At 49.7% G+C, this 22439-nt stretch overlaps 8 protein-coding genes across 8 annotated transcripts; 5 read left to right on the plus strand and 3 right to left on the minus strand.

The window, feature by feature from the left end:
• Positions 1 to 199: 199 nt before the first annotated feature.
• Positions 200 to 814, plus strand: ACET3X_001394 (uncharacterized protein; the record flags this gene model as incomplete). Its single annotated transcript, XM_069446681.1, has 1 exon — positions 200 to 814. The coding sequence occupies one exon, from the start codon at positions 200 to 202 to the stop codon at positions 812 to 814; it is 615 nt and encodes a 204-aa protein (XP_069311636.1).
• Positions 815 to 2791: 1977 nt separating this feature from the next.
• Positions 2792 to 3966, plus strand: ACET3X_001395 (uncharacterized protein). Its single transcript, XM_069446682.1, has 2 exons — positions 2792 to 3083; positions 3139 to 3966. Exons 1-2 carry the CDS (start codon positions 2901 to 2903, stop codon positions 3682 to 3684), a joined length of 729 nt encoding a protein of 242 aa, XP_069311637.1. The 5' UTR covers positions 2792 to 2900; the 3' UTR covers positions 3685 to 3966.
• Positions 3967 to 9583: 5617 nt separating this feature from the next.
• ACET3X_001396 (uncharacterized protein) lies at positions 9584 to 10600 on the plus strand (the record flags this gene model as incomplete). The annotated part of the gene is made up of 1 exon (XM_069446683.1): positions 9584 to 10600. The coding sequence occupies one exon, from the start codon at positions 9584 to 9586 to the stop codon at positions 10598 to 10600; it is 1017 nt and encodes a 338-aa protein (XP_069311638.1).
• Positions 10601 to 11196: 596 nt separating this feature from the next.
• Positions 11197 to 11754, plus strand: ACET3X_001397 (uncharacterized protein; the record flags this gene model as incomplete). Its single annotated transcript, XM_069446684.1, has 1 exon — positions 11197 to 11754. One exon carries the CDS (start codon positions 11197 to 11199, stop codon positions 11752 to 11754), a length of 558 nt encoding a protein of 185 aa, XP_069311639.1.
• Positions 11755 to 12057: 303 nt separating this feature from the next.
• On the minus strand, positions 12058 to 12927 carry ACET3X_001398 (uncharacterized protein; the record flags this gene model as incomplete). The annotated part of the gene is made up of 3 exons (XM_069446685.1): positions 12058 to 12381; positions 12462 to 12644; positions 12829 to 12927. The coding sequence occupies 3 exons, from the start codon at positions 12925 to 12927 to the stop codon at positions 12085 to 12087; spliced, it is 579 nt and encodes a 192-aa protein (XP_069311640.1). The 3' UTR covers positions 12058 to 12084.
• Positions 12928 to 17503: 4576 nt separating this feature from the next.
• Positions 17504 to 18303, plus strand: ACET3X_001399 (uncharacterized protein; the record flags this gene model as incomplete). Its single annotated transcript, XM_069446686.1, has 3 exons — positions 17504 to 17793; positions 17844 to 18083; positions 18138 to 18303. 3 exons carry the CDS (start codon positions 17504 to 17506, stop codon positions 18301 to 18303), a joined length of 696 nt encoding a protein of 231 aa, XP_069311641.1.
• Positions 18304 to 18480: 177 nt separating this feature from the next.
• Positions 18481 to 19269, minus strand: ACET3X_001400 (uncharacterized protein; the record flags this gene model as incomplete). Its single annotated transcript, XM_069446687.1, has 1 exon — positions 18481 to 19269. One exon carries the CDS (start codon positions 19267 to 19269, stop codon positions 18481 to 18483), a length of 789 nt encoding a protein of 262 aa, XP_069311642.1.
• Positions 19270 to 19476: 207 nt separating this feature from the next.
• Positions 19477 to 20849, minus strand: ACET3X_001401 (uncharacterized protein; the record flags this gene model as incomplete). The annotated part of the gene is made up of 2 exons (XM_069446689.1): positions 19477 to 19572; positions 19632 to 20849. The coding sequence occupies 2 exons, from the start codon at positions 20847 to 20849 to the stop codon at positions 19477 to 19479; spliced, it is 1314 nt and encodes a 437-aa protein (XP_069311643.1).
• Positions 20850 to 22439: the final 1590 nt, after the last annotated feature.

The raw sequence follows: 22439 nt of genomic DNA on the forward strand, positions 1-22439 counted from the left end.
TATCACTCGTATGTTTGTACCACTATGTCTTGGAGGTTTTGGCAGAGGTGAAACAGGAGCTTACGAAATGTTCATAGCAATGCTTCACAATTTATACACACGTTGTGAACTTCTGCTATTACTATCATTAAACCTTCCTCCTTAAATTACACTCCGAGTATGCAACCCCACAGCTCGACCATCTTCGACCATACCCAACATGCCCAACGATATTACAACCACTCTGAGTCTGAACAAATTCTTCAATGAAAGTGTCGATGACCTCGAAGAAGACCATTACGTTGTGCACGGCAACGAGTGCGACATTTGCGGCTGCGACAAGAAGGCCGACCCGTCGGACATTGTCAACCAAGCGTCCTCTGTTTCTTCCAGGGCCATAGTCCAGACCAGGATATGTCCATCGCCCCATGTTTTCCACAAGCTCTGTCTATACATGTGGCTAAGCACAAAGCTTCTCAAAGATGAAGACGCAACCTGCCCCATGTGTCGCACCAAGTTCATCTTGAGTGAACATTCCAAAGATCTGCATGCATATATGCAGCAATTAGTATCTCTCCTTGTAAGATTTAATACCGTAGTCGAGGAGTCGTCACTGCAAGTGATTCGAATCGCGGAGAAGGTCAAGGAAGCAATGCAGGAAGAGGCCGACCACTCGGCTGATGACGCAGAGAAACTCGAGCTGTCAGAAAGGCGAATGGCTCTGATCCTCATGCATAGCTCAGCTGTAGCCAACAACAAATCGGCGCGGCAAGACGCAGACAAGTGTTCGGGTGCCGTGAGACGGGTAGCGGCAAGAATCGCAATGCGCGACTAGAGTAGGCACGGGTACCTAGGTAGATGGTACCCGCACATCACGGCAGGACTATGAACAATCGAGCATGAAGGCCCTGCTAAGATCGTGGTCAGGACTTACCATCAGGTAAGTGAATCTGTTTAGCGGTCGCAAATGATCGTTGTGCTTGGGGTAGAGGTCGTCAACGGGGATCTACTCAACGACTTTTCTAAACAAGATGTAACTCTATACAGAGTAGAGAATATAATTCCCTGAATTCTTGATTCCTCACTTAAACACATCTTGACGAGCTTGTCGTTATCTCATGTCCTTGGTGATACTCAAGACTTGTGCGTTCCGAAGTATCCCGATTCCAGCCTCGCCGATCTCCTTCGAAAGTCCGAGTTGCACCCGAGTCGCCACAGACTAAGTAATCTGTTCCGACTGGATTGAGAAAGTCCAATTCTTGGCCAATGATTGGGACTTTAATCTGGAGTATGTATAATCCCAGTGGGTCTCCTTTGTCAAAACTGTAGTTTCCCCGAATGAGGTTCTTCGGCGATGACTCGGCGGTACCATTGTTGGGACCGATAGGTTTCGACTTTGCAACGATAAAAGTATATAGTGAGGCGATATCCAATAGTCTGGAGGAAGCTGTTCATCTATCAAGCAAAAGCTAGCAATCGTCTCCTCCTATCACACTTACGATCCTCCAATACGCCAGATTATCGAAACTTACTGTCAACTGTACTCCCAACATGGTCGCGCAAACCTCCAAGCCATCGAGTCGCAGCTCTTCTGTGACAGCGCCAGTCGAGGGTTCCTCATCAAGCCAACACCATGCGATTGCGACTTCCTCGTCATTGAGAGCGGCGCTCAAGAAACCTTTCCAGGGTTGGTCAAGGGACCTCCTTCGCGCAAGGGACGACGATGATGATGACTACAATTTCTCGAGTGGTATGCGCCGTGGCGCCCAGTACTACAAGGAACAGTCCTGAGACGGCCGCCATGAAACGGCTCGCGGATGATGGAGGAGACGACCATTGTTGCTACCAAGAAGGCCTTCCCGACGACTTTGGGCCTGATATTCATGTGCATGGGTCGAGCAATGACGGCAAGTTGGCTTCGAAAAAACAACGACGAACGGTGTGAGAACGGCGGCCAGCAGAGGTATTGGTGTGTCGGGGTGACAGGGTTATTTTACCCGGATGGCAAAGCTGGAAGGCACAAGGACGGCGTTTGCATTGCGTTGTATATTGTTTGTTCGAGCGCGATACCCCTAGTTGTGTTAAAATATGAACAATGCTTTATCGAACCTTCTCTCTTGCTTGTAGTGCCGAAAACTTGCAATGTTCGCGAGGGCGTGGAGACGTTTCATTATGTCAGTGACGCTTGATGCGTCCCACTTTTTCTTCCCCTCCCCAGTGCTCACTCACATCTCTCTCAACACTCCGTCAAAAGTTGCGACCTGCCTACACGCCCAAAGTCCATAGGGCTGACAGATAGAATGTCACTTGTCGTCTCGCTAAAATGGCTATCACTGGCTCACAACGCGCTATCCGAAACACGCATGGGCCACACGCTACAAGCCACCAACGCGACCGTCTGTCACATTTTTGCGCGCAGGCATTTTAGCATATCCCTTCTCACAGACGCATCAAGACGATAAGCATAAGATGTAAGAATTGAGCGCAACTAGCCGTACTCTATAGGTCTACGTTGCATGATGATCATGAAAGTCTGAAATCATGATGCTGTGGCTTTGTGCGTGCTTTTTGGCTCATCGACGTAATCCGCAGCATGCTCCAATCCACCCAAGCGAATGCGGAGGATTTACGAGCAATTTCTTCAAGGCAACAGTCGCACAAATAGACCGCGACTAGACCCCATCAGATACCGGTGTGCCTAGAAAGGCGGCTCATATACTTTTCAGGGGCCATCACGGGTTAGGCCTCCCGCATCATGCGCTGTCAGTTAAGCGATCAGCCTCCTAATCTCCCCAATAAGTAGACTGGATATCCCACAGCCATAGAGTTCTCACTGCATCGTCAAGCATCACTCGTTATTGCCTTTCGTTCATTCCAACGTTTCAAGTACTTAAACTTAATACTCATCTCTACACATCACGATGTCTAAGCTTTTGTCTCTGGCGCTTTTGGCTTCGTCCGTTGCGGCCACCACAACCACTTCCATGTGGATGCCGGGTCTGGAAGATACCGAGATGGTTTACGAAGGTGCCGTCGTCAACGTTGACAATGGCCGCACTACCCTGTCTTTGGATATCCAAGCCCCCAGTTCGGAGGAGCTAATGGTAAGTAGTAACGACTCACAGCCATCGACAACATTCACTGATCTGTTGCAACTAGGCCGATGTTCCAGCAACGATTACTGTTGGAGGCAATACCTATTACGGTTACGAGGCAGCAGCTTCAGCCTACGGCGTGACTGTGACGATCTCTGGCGAATGCTCACGCCAGAACACCGACGAGGCAGAAGCGTCTTGCACTATGACTACCAAGGGCCTCGATGAGGCGATGAGCTCTGTCTGCGCCGATCCCGATTACGCCTCTGATCTCTGTCCCGACGGTGTGGACGCCGCTCTTCAAACCACCATGGTACTTCCCGAGGGATATTTCGCTATGATCCCCCTCACCATCACGGAGGGCGACGAGTCGCTTCCGAGTGCAACCGAAGCTGCATCAGTGTCCGCTGGTGGCGCTTCCGTAACAGCAGCTCGCTCTACCATGGCCTCTGTAACTTCTGGATCCGCAACTTCCGACTCAGAGTCTGCTGCTAGCTCCGGGCCTTCCCCAACCTCCAGCTCTCTCGAGCAAGCCACTGGTGCCGCTCAGATGATTCAAGTTCCAGCATTGGCCGGTCTTGGTGCCGCTGTTGCTGCTTTCTTCCTATAAAGGCTTCGCTACGAAATTTTTACCTCTTTCCGTGCATCTTGGACAAGTTTTGACCTGGCAAATACCCTATACGTATTTGCGCATTGTCGCCTATCGCGCGCTTCCATAATACCATATTGATTACATCATTGCTTGTTGTATCCTTGTCTGTAGATACCCAGTAACGAGTTGACCTCTAATCATTTTTCTAAGCGAAAACCTTTCGCAGCACCCCGAAAGGGTCACATAGAAGCAGTTAATCGTATAGAGCCTTCTAAATATATACTCCATCCCTCCAGAAGACCAGATGAAAGCAATGTTACCCTTGAAAGCTGCCTGATCAGGTGGTCATATTTGAAGGTGTTGATTAACGAGGCTATCTAGGCGGCTAAGGATCCTCTCGTCTTATGTAATCTTCTTGCATCTCATCTCATCTTTTTGGGGTGGGTTGAATGGAGTTTAGGGTGCTCCGACAAAGTTAATCCATTTTCTATGCATACCATTCTCCCTCCCTTCTCGCCAAAACAACTCCTCCCTTCATCATCGGTCATGACTCGTCCGCAGTACACATGTCCTTCACAATCTTCCCTCTTGCACCACCATCTTGTCACAGCCCCACCCTTCTCAAGAAAGTAGCAACGTTCTCCACACAACTGTCCCTTTTGAACATGCACACATCTCATCTCAGCTGGAAACCATGCACTCTTCATAGTAACGGTCTTGGTGGCCAAAGTATCGATGTCTCGCAGTTCGAAAAGATCAAGGTTGGGATTGTCGTTCGATGCGGGCAATTTGGACGCGGCAGCATCGCTTGGGCGGGCAGACGGCTTATTCGTGAATATGCTGGGCAACCAGCGTGGCGGAGGTCGAGGTGGTACCACGACTGTCAGCGTATAGCGCGTAGTGTTTGGTTCTGTCTCACCTAAAGGATCAAAGTAAGGTGCCGACATCTTCAATCTCGCACAGTAGACTAGGCTCGATTGAATTTAATATATGTGAGCAGTCGATAAATGCCTGAGGCTTTGCACGAAGTAGGGTGGCGCAGTATTAAGAGACTCAGTACGAGAGATAGTAAAAAAGAAGTGGTCTAGACCGTGTGCATGTGCGATAAACAAAGACTTTGTGACGTTGGTGTTCGCGCGTGACGCGCAGTGTGAATATGATTATTGGAGACAAACGAAGCCGTTGTGTAAGAGGATCATTATTGCTACTTGGTTGGTAATGACGGTGCACTAATACTATCGCGAATATTCTGGTTTGCCCATGCACAGGTTAATGACACCAAGTTGCGGAATCATGTACAACTATTCGTCTTCTCAGCGCCGTCTTTCCTCGCCTGCTCTCTAAGAAACTCGTCGTATCCCTCAATACACCTCATTCTCTCCGTCGGCCCCAGATAAACCATCTCGCCATTCTTGCACCATCCCTCCCAAATCCTAGGTCGTCCTCGTTTCTCCCTCCTCACTAATTCACCGTTGATTTCCACCTCTTCGTTCTCCATGATGCTGCCAGCAGCCCATTCCATCACATAATGCTCCTCTAGGTATTTTGCAGTGCATTCTTTTCCGGACGCGAGACAGCTGCAACGGATTTGTTCGGGAATTTTGTCGCAGTCGACGTCGAACGTGATTGTTTCGTTGATAGCGAGCAGGTCAGCGTGTGTGAAGCTGGATTTGGAGCGGTATTGTTCTGATGTTGCGGGTGCAACGAGCGCGGTGATGCGGAAAGTGGGTGGAGGTGACTTCTTCCACGAGAGGAGAGCGAGCATCTTGCTGAAGATGTTTGACATGGTGGATGTTGTGTCGTTTTGGATGAGGCTTCGATGTAGCTTCGATCGGGTGCAGTCGTGGAATGCACACAATTTCTGTAGCGAGAAATTTAGAAAGAACAATCTTGGGATGCGACTGATGAGAAATATGAATGGCTGCGCCTTCCTTTTATATGAAACCCATGAGTTGACTCACTAGAATTGGCAACCATGGTTCTATTCTTTCTGCCATGGTTATAAGCCCGTTGCGTCTTTTCCAAGTCACTGAAATTGGCAACCATGGTTCCATTCTCTCTGCCATGGTTTGGAGCCAGTTGCATCTCTTCCAACACCAACCCTTTTCTGTAAAAGGACACTCCATAATCTAAAAACAAAATGGAAGCGATTATCTGGTACCACAGTCGTAGTGCATCAGCAGGAGTCTGACCAATAAGACGTCAATGTATACACTCAAGATGATCTCGCTAAGCAATTTTCGCATTGTTGGCTATCTCTTCCTCGAGACCGCCGACCTAAGCTATAGGAAAACTATCTGCAAGATCCTTCGCTCAAGCAACGCTCAAACATGAGTCTCTGTGCGCCCTTCACGTTGTAGCTCAACAACGGTTCGCGATACGCCCATTGCTACCCCGCGTACGAGCTTGTTGTCTGGATTGCTAAACCATAAAGCGTGTGTGCTTGTAAGGTATGCTGGCACCTGTTCCGGCTGATCCAAATCTACAGGTCTAGTACGTTTACGTTGTTGTTGCTGAACAAATGGAATAGTCGCTAGTAGACTATCCTCGCTGACGCCGAACAGCGAGTTAAACATGATGCTTGAGCCGATTGGATTGGAAACGGTTGTGGCGCGTTGCGTATGGTGTGACCTTAGCGAGCGAGTGTTGCCTTGCTCTCTACTACCGATACATGCTTCTGAGCTTGTCAAGAAACTTTGCTCATACGAATCCTCAGTTTCGATATCTACCATATCGTTAATGGATGTTTGTGTATCGCTGGTTCCTTTAGAAGATGAAGAGCCGATGGAATCGGATCGCAAGCCTTCAGTATAGACGGTAGAAGCAAAGTCCGGACCCGGAGAGACTGCCAGAGTGGGGAGTGACATAGGAGGGATCGTAGATATAGCAGGCGATTCGTGGCCACTCGAAGACTTAGAAGATGAGTTTGTCGACATATGGTTGTCCATGTTCTTGTCCGGCTCGATGATACAGCAAGCGGGCTCCACAGTAGGGGTCATGGTAGAAGGAGAATTGCGCTTGCGTTTCTTGGACGCGCCTGACTGCCTTGGTATGGATTTTGTCGCAAAGATGTGCGAATTTCTTGCTTTGCGAGCCATGTTTGGAAAAGGGTCGTAGCTTGGTGGGTGGGTGTCGAGATAATGTGAGTGCGGCGCGTTCTGGAGTTGGTCAGTCTATGGTTGAATTCGGGCTGATTGTTCCAGGAGTTTTCTCAATGAATAGATTTGCTCTAATAAAAGAAAATAAGCTTCCCAGTTATTGGTTGGTAACGAACATGTGACTTCCATGGTTGTAAGCATTGTGCGTGTCGTGCAGACGCACTTCGTGGTGAAAACGAAACTGGCAAACTTCAAGCCTTGACATCAACAAATCTTCTGGAATATTGAGGAGGATTCTGCGGACGTGGTGCGATTTTCTATGTCGTGTAATGTTGCTCAGAGAGCGTTCAGGCGACCAGGCTGTATGAAACGTATGCGCCTTGAGCCGGAGCTTGTGACAAATACCCCTCAGTCTCTTTAGGAGTGAAAAATTGTGCGATTAACATCTTTTGATTGCGCCGAGTTGTTTTTAACTTGGGTGGGCAGTAGTGGTGAGGCTTGCTCGACAGCTCTTCAAGATGCCTCGTTGTTCATAGGTACACCAGTCCCATTGCAGCTAGCACTCTGCCCCAAACGGTAGCACTATGATCTGCAGTCGCCGCTGCAGATAACATGCAAGCCAGTATTGGTTTATTCAAAGCAGATACCCCGCGCTGATAGCGAGCGTCTTCCCTCTTGCTTTCAAATCGCTTTCGTCCTCAGAGTTTGCTCTAGATTTCGCGAATATGGACGGGAAAAATGCTGGAGAAGTAACCAGGATAGTTGACGCAGGTCACGGTGACACGAATTCGAATGAGCCGCCACGCCGCCGTGAAAGGAGGCTGCTCATGAAAATCGATCTCTTTGTCCTGCCTACTGTCATTCTGTTGTACCTCATGTGTTTTATCGACCGCACAAACATTGGTAACTTCCTCTTGCGTATACCGAGTCTCTACCAATCGACTGACAAAACCAGGTAATGCCCGTCTCGCTGGCTTGGAGAAGGATCTTGGGCTTCAAGGCTACGACTACAACGTTCTGTTGTCAGCATTCTATGTGTCTTATATTGTTTTCGAGATACCAGCGGCGCTTTGCTGTAAGCTAATTGGTACGCTTTACATCAACAATGCTTAGCTCGCCTCTGATGTGGAAACAGGCCCGGGTTGGTTCTTGCCACTCACTTCGCTCGGTTTTGGTGCCATGTCTTTAGCGACAGCCTTCGTAAAAACCCACGCCCAAGCATGTGCTGTTCGATTCTTACTGGGTCTGTTTGAGACCGGCGTAATGCCTGGATGCGCTTATTACCTCTCACGATGGTACAAAAGATCAGAGCTGACATTCCGTCTGGGGTTATGGATAACCATGGCTCCTCTCTCTGGAGCCTTCGGTGGCCTTATCGCTTCGGCGATCCTGAAGTTGGATTCAGTCGGCTCACTCCATGGTTGGCAAATGTAAGCAAGCTCTTTCAGTGCTACATGTAGTCGAGTAACAAGCAACAGGATTTTTGCCATTGAAGGCATCGTCACCATGGCAGTTGCTTTGGTCGCTCTCGTCACGCTGACCGACAGTCCAGAGACCGCACGCTGGATGACTGAGGAAGAAACGCAGATAGTGGTTGACAGAATCAAATCTGAGCGCCTCGATCAAACTGAACTGGTCGATAGAATCGACGCCTCAAAGCTCAAACGCGGCTTCTCCAATCCCGTTACACTTGCGATATCGTTCATCTTTCTACTCGACAGTATCACTGTGTTAGCTATCTCGTTCTTCTTGCCAACCATCATTCGGACCATCTATCCGGGCCGGTCTGTCGTCCAACAACAGCTCTTGACGGTGCCACCATACATTGTCGGGGTGGTTTCCACTATCCTGATCACGGCTGTGAGCTGGCGAATGAATTCTCGTCAGACATTAATTGCACTTACGGGATTATTCGTGGCTGCCGGATACGCGATCTTCCTCGCAACCATGAATGCGAGTGTGCGTTATGCGGCTGTCTTTCTTTGCGCATCAACTTGTTTCTCGTTGGGCGCCATGACAAACGCTCAGGTTAGCGCAAACGTGCTATCGGACTCCGCACGAAGTATTGCAATTGGTACAAACGTCTTTTTCGGATACGTTGGCGCTCTGATTGCGACTTGGACCTATCTGCCTGGCGACTCTCCCCGTTATGCAATTGGCAACGGTATCAACTTAGGTTGTGCGGTGACTTGGTAAGCAATGTTCTTATACGATTTGCACGCGAGACATATACTTACATTGTATACGATACTTTAGGACCATTCTTGCGATTTGTACTAAGCTGTGGATGACATATGACAACAAGAAGAGGGACGAAAAGGAAGCAGAAGCGCAGGTAGAGCTCTCATCCTCAGACGGCGATGTGATCGACCTTGAGTGGAAGCACCCAGGCTGGCGATGGAAGCCGTGATCACCCTAGGGCCATGGACAGTGTGGAGGATGTTCAGTGTTCGATGTATGAGCCCTCTGTCGTGAAAGGGCATAATCAAGCTGCCAAAGAGTCAGGAACTCATGCGACCGAGTTGATCACTAGTACAAATAGATAGCTTCCGTCTTCGCAATGCAGCTTCGTTGCGAGGTCGTAAACTACTTTTATTCCCTCGGTACGAGTTAGCATCTACAATTGATCACTGGACTAGCACAACAGAGAGCAGTGAAGTCGCAAACTTACAGGTCATTGTTCCTTCACAATCGCTCGTTGACTGCAAACAGATTCACCCACCTGATGCGTCGCCACCAACGTTTCATCAACTATACGCCTTTAGCATGGAGTCGCTCGACTCAGTCTCTACCGACTTGCACAAGCTTATGGAGTAGGCATGGACAAGTTCCTCAACACGCAACTGCATCCCGCAGACACTTGCAACATCTGCACCGACCACTTTAGCGCGACCCACCAGCCTGTGGCACTTGCCTGCAAGCATATATTCGGCTATGAGTGCATCAAGACATGGCTCAAGAGCGGCAGGGGGAACAACAACGCCTGTCCAACTTGCCGTCATGTAGTGGTCCCCAAGCTGAACCGACGCAAATCCTTCGATGTAGCCTCTAGCTGGCAAGCATTATGCGACCAACCGCCCGAGCGCCTGAATGCATTCATGATGAAGATATGGTCTGGCCTGCAAGTACTCTGGCAGCAGGAACCCACCGGCGCGTTCACCGTAACGTCCGTCCTCGATCAAGCCATCATCCCGGCCCTCATCAACACCGCACTCGGTACGAATGCGCCGGACGGCCAGGGACACGATTCTGTCCTAGATTGTTACAACCTCGTCGCTGCCTCCTGGGACTCGTTAGGCCGTCCCGATATAGCGACTGGTCTCGCAATCCCGCTGGTTCGACTTGCGCGTTTGATAGCCAGCGCAGGTGCTGTACTACCGAAATGGCTGACCACAAATCCGCGCGCAAACAGGCTGATCTGGCGTGCGAACGCCTGCTTACCCATTGGCGAAGCGGACATATCGTGGCGCTACATTATCGAAGCCTCTCAGCAAACCGAGTCGTCATACTTCCCGCTGCTGCACCTCTATACCGTGCTCATCAGCCAGAGTATCGCACATTACCCGGCCCCAAGTCCATACCCGACCAAACGTCATGAGATTATGAACCTGGTGGTTGAGCGTTGTTGTACGAGAATTGGCGGTGGAGGAGTTGCTTGGGAGGGCCGACCGGGCAATGAGCTCAAGGATGTTTTGGTTGGCGTATACGACGAATTACTAAGGTATCAACTAGAACAGGGGAAGATCAGTCTTCGGGGTCGCGATGGAGAGGACGCGGTCGTCAAAGGCATATGGGCTCTCGCTGGCTGGGGCGGCGGACGGGGTAACGCGCGCTGATGTCATTGCGTCAGGCAGGGCCGAGTAGACCCACTTCAGCGGCTTTGATTCCATGCGTGGTAACGAGTTAGTCGTAGGTCGAACAAGCCATATTAAACATACTCAGGCTATTGCTCGAGGCGTGCTCATGTCTTCAATGTAGAAACTGTCGGTATATCATGGGGTCGCGGACGCGTCAATTTCGCGACACGCCACGCAGTTCTTCATTCCCGCCCCATCCCCACCACTGGACAACTTCGTCAACAGAATCCGGAAATTACTGCTGTATATCATGACCACTGTCCCTCCAGAGAGTGAGAGGCTTGGCGGTGCTTCTGTTTGGCCAGCATCCTACCACAAGTGCCGCTCCTTGCTTCCAGGGTCAATTTACTCTGTTATTCGAATCTTTGCATATTAAATCGCTTCGAGTGTGCTACTGACAAGCATGAAATCGGATGAGACCCTGAACGAGAAGCGATTATCCGGTACAATGCTACCATTGTCTCGGGACCATCGGCAGTCGTAGCATTTGTAAATCTGGTATTTAACAACAACTTCAAACCCAGCACTTCCCGAATGCGCCTCTCTGAGAGAAAGCTGTTTCAGATCCTGCCAAAATGCACCATCGATCCTATCTTCTGACGTCAGCCACCATCGCAGTGTTCGCTGCAGCTACATTATCAGCCGAGTGTACGCGCGAAGGCCTCCTCGCAGCCGCAAACTCATATCTGGCAGCCCAGGCAGCGGGCAAACCTAGCACTCTCAGTCTCACATCCACCAACTTCACATACCTCCAAAACAACAGTGCTACCGACATTGCAACTGGTCTCCTGTCGGTACCCTTCGTTATCGACTTCAACCGCTCCACAGCAGACACCGCAGCATGCGCCAGCTACACAATGTGGATCAGCACATCTGCGAGCGAACCTCATGTCGTTGGCACACAGATTCGCCATGCAGATAACGACACATCGATAATCAGCTCCATCGACACTGTAGCCGCCACAACAGGCGACCTGTTCTTCGATGCGGCGAAAACCCTATCCTACATCCGCGCCGAAACCTGGGCCACCCTTCCGGTCCTGTTGCAGCCTTCTCGTGATCTTCTCAGATCTATTGGTGATGCCTATCTTGACATGTGGACAAACGCTGCTGCTGCTGACACTATTCCTTAGGGTACACAGTATGAAAGAGTAGAAGGAAGCATGTACACGAGTCCTTGCGGAGGCAGTCTATCGCACGGAGGAAGTCAGGAAGTGAATGGAATGCGACGGTACATCATTGATGAGACTGTTGGAAGCGTGCAGGTCAGTTGCCAGTTTGACAGCTTAGGGCCTTGGCCAGACAGCCACGAGATCAGGGTTGAGGAGGGAAAGGTTAAGTATGTGCACACTGTGACAGTGCTGAGGGGTATTGGTGCTTGAGATAGGATGTGATGAGTCACAACTGTTGCATTGCAGTTGTTTCGAAGTATTCATGTTCCTATTCCTTTGACTCGAATTCGTTTACTTGATGTCAATGCTCTTCACGACAGTGCCGAAAACATCTGCCAGCTCTGCCAACGCCACTCTGGTGACTTCGTCACCTTTAACACCGGGAATATCGCGGTCACCAATAGCATCCTCGACAAGAACGACTTCGTATCCCTTCTGGAAGGCCTCGCGGGCAGTAGTGGACACGCAGACATGTGCCATGTAGCCAGTCAGGACGAGCTTCTTAACACCCATCTTTTCCAGTGTCTCGTGGAGAGAGGTTTGCTCAAAGGATCCAGGGAAGTTCTTCCATATCTTCTCTTCTCCATCCTGATACACGTGTTATAATTCGAACATTTTTAGTGCTTCTTGTGCAGACATGAGAAGACATGTCCTGCTAGCCCACATACCTGTGCTCTGACCTCCTTGAACTCTTCTGCCAGGTCGGTACCAGGTGTGAAGACGGGTGCACCTTCTGGTGTCTGGTGTAGGACGTGGATGATCTTGCCGTTGGCTTTCCGGTACTTGTCGAGAAGTTCGGCAATGACCTTGCCACTTGCTGCAGCATTCGTTACGGTAAGAGCACCCGATGCCTAGTGAATGAAGTTAGCGTTGACGTAGGCCAAGAAGCAGCGAGGGTGAGATGGGCGAAGGACGATCTGCAATTCATCATAACATCCTATCCATAACAAGCTGTCGATGCAATAATGGAGTTGCCATGTTCAGGTACCTCGGATGATAGACCAGGTTGTTATTTAGTCAGGAGATGAAACTTACGTATTCGTTTTGAGCGTCAATGACAAGAAGAGCAGAGTCGTTAGTCGAGGCAGTAGAAGCGGGCATGCCGAGGAGATCACGAAAAGACGGGGGCGCCATTATGATTCGAGGTATGAATGGTACCTATGTGTGCGGTAAATGTTGAGTGCGTTGTTGTCGTAATGCTGTGATAGTCAACCTGATGCGAGCAGAAAAGAACCTTAAGTAACCGCATTAGAGAAGATTATTCATTGTACGGTAGTAGCGTAGATATGGTAAGCAATGATCAATGTCGACTTGATTCTAGGCGATGTACACGACATTCGGGATACGACACTCTTTTGGGACGAGGCGCGTAGTCGTACCCCACCTCTGGTGGGTACCTGCATGACGCTGTTAGAAACTCGGCCCAATAGCACCAAGCCACTTGTGGCGTGGGAAGCACATCTCCAAGCCTAGTGTCTTCAAGCTTCGCTCTTGCCACCTTCGGTTTCGATTTGTCCACGTTCTCGGTCCGTAGCAAACACATCCCTGTTGAATGGTGCGCTCACGATGCACGAATACTTCGCCGCAGTAAAAGCGATTTTCAGTACTATTGCAAATGTTCATACTAACCCGAAAGGTTGTGAGAAGAAAGACTCAGGAAGTGCTGGTTTCTGTGGACCAATCATTCAAGGTCCGCTTCTCCTCTACAGTGATCGTCTGGCTGTAGGGGTCATACGTAATTCTTTTGATTTACTGCATAGTCCCACGAGACATGATTATATGGGTATTACAGACAACGATAGCAACATACAGTCTCAGCGGAAGGAGCGCGCAATAACTAGAAATGCATACCTCTGGATATGTTCTTATTCAGGAAGAGAAAGGAATTCGCAGGGCGACGAAGCCGTTAAGCGAGAATATGGTACATGATTGTCTACAGTTCCTAAAACAATCGCTATGCAGGCAGTATGCGCAAAGTTTTATATTGCGATCTTAGCAACATTTGTCTGCTCCGCATCACACTAGGATAAGGGCACCTAACTCAAGTGCCAAGGAAAATTAGAAGACAGTTGAAAAGTTAGCACATCTTGAGCAGCAAGAAGACTCGAGAATTTAGTATTCTCAATGGCCCTGTAATGATCCTTACTCCTGTGATTCGTGAGAGGGAGACAATCAGACGTCAACAATATAGTTAAGTCTCAGAATTCAGCACGCATAGTGAGAATTACTTTGCGTCTCCATGCACAATAAGCCACACCAAGAATTATAGTAGTAGGTGAGAAAGCTTGGATTGCGTCACTATAGTATATAAATATGTAAACCAAAGCAAGCTGTCAGAGCTGAGATGAATCAGACATCTTCCAGTCACAAAAGAAGATAGAGGGAAAAAAAATTGAAAATTGCAAACCAGGGCCTGACGATCGAGCGTTCATCGATCTGCCGGTTTGGAACTGCGGACTACCCGCCAGAAAGGCTGTTCGTGACATCTTGCGCGAACGTGAATGAGGCATCGAACCTATCTTTTCATTCAGCTACTTTCGAGGTCCAATAACGGCTGAGGTGCATCATACATCAGAGATACGTTCGCCCACCAGGCGCGGCCTCCTTGACCTCTTTGAGGTGCTTCACATGCTCCTCGATAGCCTTCGGAGAAGTCTTTGTGACCTCACCTTGACGAAGTGCGTACGAGTACCACGTCTTGAAACATTCTTTTTGGGATGCTGTTGGGTAGCGTACACCTTTCGCGCGATGAGCTTGTAAGACCATCGTTTCGAGGGAGCGGGTAGCAGTAGGCATGATTATGAAATAACGGGAAGGATAGCGATGCGGTATGCGAAACAAAGATGGGCGGTATAGCCTCAGCGATCTTAAGCTCAGTCTTAGATATCGGAGAATGTCGGGTTTCGGATACCGGTTTGGTAGGCGGATCCGCAGTGAAGTTTACGGTTACGTGAGTAATGTAGATCGAGACCGATTTGCAGATGAAAATGCAGAAAGGGACGAGAGCGAAGGTACGAAGAGAATCGAGATCGATGAAGCAGGCTGAGAGTAAGCTTCCATGGCCTGATGTTAACTTTTTCCGGCTCTCCATCATATCTCCGCATTGTGTCCAACGGCGTACGTGCGCAGCCGGACGTCACTGCCAAAGTCATCAAACGCCGCCTGAAGGCCTTTCAGGTAAATTCTTCGAGCTTGAGATAGTTTTGGATATCCTTAAGTACTTGTCAGGCCTATGATATGAGCCCTTAATCGAACGTAAATGATGGCGCACACGCCATGATGATTCACTCGACGGACGATACCCAGTTCTCAAACCGAGAGTACCTATTGTCAGCCGGCCAAGTCGGAACCCCAAAGCTGTACCTAGCGATTGGGTAACGGGTTAGCATGTCAGAATATAACTCGATGCCTTGCTCGAAATCATGCGCGTAGATCTTCCATGTCATTGGTGTCATTGATGTCGCAGGGAAAAGCGGGGTAGCAGCGTGGTTGGGCCGTCAGCGAAACCACACTACGACCGGTTGCCAATCTTATCGCGAGCGTCGAATGTACCTAGGTACTAACAAAAATTAGACAGTACATTGTTTACGATGCACCAACAAACAGTGTTCGAGATCGAACGTGTATATACCCAGTCCCTCTGCTTGTCCTCTATCAGTCTTTCGAGATGTGTACGTTTTCAGTAGGAACATCTATCTATTGTTGCGGCAAGTCATCACGAATCCTCATGTTGACCTTCAAAACAGTGGACCTCTTTTCTCCCCTAGCGAATCCAGCCCTGGAGGCATCTCGTTCGTAACACTGAGACAAGCAACTCTCGTCGACAGCGACATGCGCAATGGTAACGCGACATATATGTGTAGGATTAACCTCATCAACCAAATTGTTTGAGCGGAGTCTGAACATGAACTGTGATTGTTTAGGAGTTTCGACCTAGAGAGTCAAAAGATCTCTAAGATGTTCAGCTAGCGAGTTCTCCAGGTGAGTATTCGAGCGTTTCTACGCTACGGTTCTCTTGAAGCTTTTATCCGTTCCCACGCGACAACGCTAGATATTACAACTGTTGCGTCTTTTACCCTCAGCTGAACTTCGACAGAAAGAATGGGAATAAGGTTGTTGGCTTGTATCCCGCGTATGATCGACTGAGCTGAGAGAATATGTCGCAATAAGAGATAGCCTCACTAGGCATTATAGTTACACCGAGTAAGAATCTGGGTGGGCGCGTCTGAAGGTGGCAGTTGACTCGCAGGCCTGTAATTGAGCCAATATTTCGGCGAAGTTCGGAGTCATGAGATTGGGTAGGATTTGGTAGACACTGTAACACGTTGAAGGTTAGTCTCGCGGATAGTAGTAGTCGGACTCGTCGCAGGAAGAACGCGGCTCTATCCGGCCATTAGAGAGCGGCGGAATTCGGTAAGTTCACACGCCAGATGTGAAAACTCTTTTCGCCGTGGTATGATACAAGTAAAGAACCCAGGTCTCTGACCAAAGGCTCAATGATTGCGTCTTCTCCCGCGAGGATGCCATGACTGCCATCGGACGGACTGAGCCTGAGCGATGTGTCGTCTTAAACGGGGCTGGGTAAAGTGAAGGTTATTCAAATGCCGCCGGCTTGCCAGCGGATACCATATTCCTGGGGTCTCAGATCCGGAGGCCTGGAGAAGTCGCCACAAGTACATTTGTACCTAGGTAGTATGGCATCTGGTGCCACTCGGTACGCACAGCCATTGCTGCTTTTTGTTAGTTTACAAGACTTCCTCGTACTATAACCTTGGAACATTCGAGTTCGTAGTGATCGTCATAGTTCGAGTACTAGCATGGCGAACCATACTGCAAAGCTGCCAAAGAGAGCAGTTCGTGATCGTGAATTGATCCAGAGGCGGGCGTGGTCTGATCGTGCAAGACTTCCGAAAACTCTCAGCGTAGTGACCCAAAAGAGTTTTGAGCTGAAAGACGACAGTTGTGCTATCTCGTGGTGCACGACAACTTCTCCTGTAGACTCGTGGACTTCGAAAGCCCCTCCTGCACTCCACACCTCATCTCCGCCAGAGACTTGGCGTGCATCACCGGGATTAGTAGAGATGCCGGCCGCTATAGTTCTTGGCATATCCACTTCATCCGGTGGTTATCTTGAACTTGCCGAGGCTTCCCGGCTTCGGTGCCCAAATGTTTCATCACGTGCGCCACTACCCCTAAAATCCCAGCACCCACATGAATCTAGCTCGACAAATGTTCCTTACAGGCTTCGGTGTGCATCTGAGGCGTGTGGGGTAAGGCCACCCTGTCTTTCTTAGTGGCATACTTTTATATTAACATCCTGTGAACCGGGTCAAGAGAGCGCGTAAAGCCCGGATCAGCGATATTGTCTTTCAGCATCGTGCAGGAAAGGTGCAGGGACGGGGATCTTTGTCCTTTTGTATCCGTGCCATGATTACCGAGGCGGATACTGAACGGTACCGTTTGTGGTCTCTAGGCCGTTCTAGTCAGTGCCCTTGGACGTGCTTTTCGAAAGGAGAGGACTGGAACGCACCACCGTCATGGACACCAAGACGGATATAGACACATGCGAGATGATATCGCATGACCATCACATGGGACTTCTTCCAGCGATTCAGGCTCATCTCCACTTCAAAGGAGACATATAAGGTGGCTGCGATTCGCACTTAGTATCGTCACTGCATCCAGCACAGATCAGCCTACGCAGTTCATCATGGTATCTTTCAAGTCTCTCCTTCTCGCCGCAGTGGCTACCACGGGCGTGCTCGCCGCTCCCTTTGACTTCCTCGCTGAGCGCGACGATGGCAATGTGACTGCTCTTCTTGAGAAGCGTCAGTCGACTCCCAGCTCCGAGGGTTACCATAACGGATACTTCTACTCCTGGTGGACTGACGGTGGCGGTTCTGCTCAGTACACCATGGGCGAGGGCAGCAAGTACTCCGTGACTTGGAAGAACACCGGCAACTTCGTTGGTGGTAAAGGATGGAATCCTGGAAATGGCCGGTAAGTCCCCGGAAGATCAGAGATTGATCGTTTGCTGATCCCTATCCTAGCACCATCAACTACGGCGGTGCCTTCAACCCCCAGGGTAACGGTTACTTGGCTGTCTACGGTTGGACCCGCAACCCGCTTGTGGAGTACTACGTGATCGAGTCTTACGGCACCTACAACCCTAGCAGCGGATCTCAGCGCAAGGGCAGTTTCCAGACTGACGGTGGTACTTACGACATTTCCACCTCCACTCGTGTCAACCAGCCCTCCATCGACGGAACGAGGACCTTTCAGCAGTACTGGTAAGGAAGCATTCAATATAGCCGGAGATATGATATGTACTAACATACAAACAGGTCTGTTCGCACCCAGAAGCGCGTTGGTGGCAGCGTGAACATGCAGAACCACTTCAACGCCTGGTCTCGTTATGGCATGAACTTGGGTCAACACTACTACCAGATTGTCGCTACCGAGGGATACCAATCTTCTGGAAGCTCCGAGATTTATGTGCAGACCTCCTAGGTATACACACTTGCAGGTAGTAAGATAAGCAGTTGCTACATGGTACGATACAATCGCCCGCTTGCAGAGTAATTATCTTCTAGGTAGGTAAGGTTTAGGTAGGCAGTATTATGTATTTACATCTACTTAGGCAGCAACAATCAGGACGGGACTTAGATGCGCGCTTCTTCCTGCAACCTACAGAGCTATAGAACTAAGACTAGGGCTTTGCATAATGTCAAAGATTGATACTTCAGCATCAGCTTTCGTAGCCAAAGTGTTCCTCAGTTCCACAGCTGTCAACGAGTCTACTCCAAACTCAGCCATTGGCTTATTAGGGAAAACTTCTGCCTCAGGAATCATGAAGATTTCCATAATTTTAGCGGTAATATCTGCTGCTACCGCGGCAGCAGCTTCCTCGAGTGACTTCGCCATAGCGATGCGGCCCGCGAGTGTATCGGCGGCACCTGCATTCGGACTTTCGTTGCCTGTAGACCGGAATTTGGCAGGCCAGAAGCGGAGGTCACGAGACGCGGGCCCTTCGTCCCAAGGTGCACTGCTAGGTGCTGTGTTGATACCGAAAACAAGCTGAGTCACAAATGGCGCATTGATGGCGCATGCGAGAGATTTGAGAACATCCCCCTCAGATAGTACCATGTGACCCTGTTTCTTGAGATAGTTGTGCGTTTCGTCATGTTCGGCGACATATCCGACGTTCTTCACAGCCCCGATATCGATGGAGACGCAAGGTAATCCTCGGCTTGTGCGGTGTGCTGCCAGCGCATCTTGGAATGCACCACCTGCACCATAGTTACACTGCGACGCAATGCCAATAATGCCGGCGATGGAAGAGAGAATGACAAACAAGTCGAGAGGTGTGGCTTCGAACGCTTTATGGAGATTCCAGGTTCCCTGTACCTTGGGACGTAGTCCTGTCGTGTAGTCGGTAAGGGACATTTGCTCTAAAATTGAATCTCGGAGCACCATGGCGCCTTGAATCACTCCGCGGACGGGAGCCATGTCTTTACTGGATTCAACGGCGCGCAAGACATCGTCCTCATTCGTAATATCACATGCGACAGACCTGACTTGGCAGTCCAGACTATGCAAGTGATTTATGAGAGGCGTTGCCTTGTCAGCTGCGTTAGCACTTCGAGAGAGTATAATGAGGTTCCTGGCTCCATGTTCAGCGAGCTAGAGACAGATGCTCTGGCCAATGCCTCCAAAGCCACCGACGACGACATAAGACGCGTTGGAGTGCAGCTTCAGTCTGGGCACCTGGCGAATAACCTGCTTGCATATTAGTGAATGACCTTTAGACTTCATATAGCGAAATGAGGTATACGTACCGGTACCATACTATCGGGCTTGATTGAAAGAACTACTGTTCCCAATGATCCGCTCGACTGCGCGTTTCGGAAAGCCTGGACAACGTTCGATATGTCATGCACAGATACCGACACACCACCAATCTTTCTTGCCTTCATGAGTTCCAGTGCCGAAGTCAAGGCCTGATGAACCTGGTGTCCCTTGTGCTTTGCCAATATAGTGATGTCGATCGCTGAAAATGTGATACCACGAGCAAAAGCGCCCATGTCAAGACGACTGTTCTGCTCCATATCCCTTTTACCAAGCTCAAAAAAGTGGCCAAGAGAGGCGACGCATTCAAGTGTTTCGTGCAAAAGGGATGCTTCGAGAGTGTTAAGTACGATGTCTACACCGCAGCCTTTGGTCTTCTGACGAATGGCTGCGGCGAAAGTAGAATCAGCGCTTGAAAAGATATGGTCCGCCTTGATGCCAATGACGCGCCTTATGAAGCTGCCATGTTCCATATCGTTCACCGTCGCAAAGATTTCTGCGCCGGCGAACTTGGCGAGGGATATCGCAGCCTGACCAACAGCTGAGCCAGCGTCGTGAACCAGTATGGTATCTCCTTTTTTGATGCGAGCAACATCCATGAGCGAGATCCAGGCTGTCGCGTAAGCCTGAGGAAGGGCAGAAGCGAGCTCGAAGCTCATAGCGGATGGTATTTGTACCGCGCCGGTCCAAGGGACACGAATTCTGTTGCCAAATTCGCCGTTCATCAATACTGCGACACGGTCTCCAACCTTGTAACCCTCTAGAGAGGCCAGAGCACCAACCTGGGTTACCGTTCCTGCACACTCAAAACCCAAAGCTCTGTCTTGGAGAGTGTTTGTTGCAGCACCAATGTCGCGGGGTGTTAGGCCGAAAGCCTGGGGACATATCTCGAGCTCATCTGGCGTGATATCTATGTTTGACTGATCGAGGCTGGGTACGAATACAAGACTGTCTAGATGTCCGGGGTTTTCAACTGTGAGTTGAAGCGAGTTGTCGTTAAACTTCTGCAATACAGTGGTGTTTGCCTCGGCTGCCTCAGGGAAGCACACCTTATTTCGCTCGTGGTCTTTGAAGTACCGCAGGACATTGATGACGCCGTTGCGCTCTGCGAACTCAAAATCTCGGGGCCCTTTTTCAGCAGCATCGTTGAAGAGGTTTGCATAAACACTGCTGATGGTCGAGACTGTAGAAGCTGACCAGGCGTCCATGCTGGAGTCGAGGTCAAGAGTCGCCAGAAGTTTCCCTGAATATTCCAGCCGGAGAATACGAAGGAATCCTGAAGCTAGGCTGGAAAATGGATCATCGCTTTCCATGGCTCCACCCCGGGCAACCCAGAGCATGCCCTTTGACTTGGTGCAAGCATTCTTTATCGCAGAAAACTGCACATTCCCTGGATCAACCAGAAGCTGGGTCGAGACCTCAGGGAGGAAAACAACAATCTTCCCTTCGCAGTCAAGGTTGTCATATGCCTGAACCATAGGCTTCGAGTTAGTTATGGCGGTGATCGCGTTAGTCAAACTCTCTAGCCAATCTTGAGGCGCAGCCAGAGTGGAGACTGCGATTACCACTTCTGGATGATACTTCTTGGTGGGACATGGTACAAGTCTTGGCCTTGTTTCGTGACGGCTCTGCATTGCGTTGTTAAGACTATGCTATGTTTGTATTTAAACGGGTTGTAGAAGGTTGTACAAAAACGTCTCATTCATAGCCGCTTTGTTCGCCTAGCGAAGCTACGCGAGTTGCCTATATACATCTGGTACACGAGAAACAACAGTGTTCAAGATTCGAGTGGCAAGACTAAATCACTCCCATGTCCGTACAACATTTCGACCATGGATTCAGGTACTGAGACTCAACATTCACGTCAACTGCCCGGTTTGGCATGCGATGAGTGCCGTAAACGGAAGCTTCGATGCGACAGAGGTCAGCTCAGTGTTGTGTCTGCCGAGATTCCGGCAGAGCTTGTTTTACAACATCGACGCGCCAGCCTCGTGGCCCAAAAAAGGGCCATTTACGCGCATTACAGTCTCGAATCTGTAGGTTTGGGCCCCATGTCTGTATATCTCATCTAACTGACATATCTTCATAGTTGACCTTGAGCGCCGCTTGAGCAGCGACGGAACCTCCGATGATGCTGGCGAGGCTGAATTCATACACCTTCCTGACATGGACGCCTTCGTGGCTTCAGGGCAGCAAACATCCTCAGACCTCATACCACAGGGTGCTCACGATAGCGTCGAAAGAGAAGTCTCGAGCAGTGACACGGGAAATCATTGCGAAATCGATTTTTTCTTGTAACAGTTCAATTCCTCAGCGGCACTACCCAATACGGGACTAACTCCAGTGGATTTGATCTCTGACGAGATGCGCTCAGACCTGTACGTATCAATAGCTTCTCGTGTTAGAGCCAAGCTCTCGCTAACAAGAGTTCAATCTTAGAAACCACCTCTATTTTGATAGGTTTCACAGCTTTTTCCCAATTCTCAACAAACGGCACTACTACGTGCGAGCTCGGCGATCGCAGTACGAGAACAAGTCAGATGCCTTTCGATGTCTCCAATATGCCATGTGGACGCTCGCTGTATCCTCTTCCAGTCAATTCGAACACATCCAAGACGATCTATACTCGCAAACACAGCTCATGATTGAAACGCTTGAGATGAAGTTTCTCAGCGCCAATTGCATGGAAATAGAGCAGGTGCAGGCCCGGGCTTTGCTGACTGTCTATGAGTTCATGCGTATAGGTTATAGAAGGGCATGGATAAGTGCAGGGAAGTGTATTCGCTTTGCCGTACTAA

Source organism: Alternaria dauci, chromosome 1 (genome assembly GCF_042100115.1).
Source record: "Alternaria dauci strain A2016 chromosome 1, whole genome shotgun sequence".
Lineage (NCBI taxonomy): Eukaryota > Fungi > Ascomycota > Dothideomycetes > Pleosporales > Pleosporaceae > Alternaria > Alternaria dauci.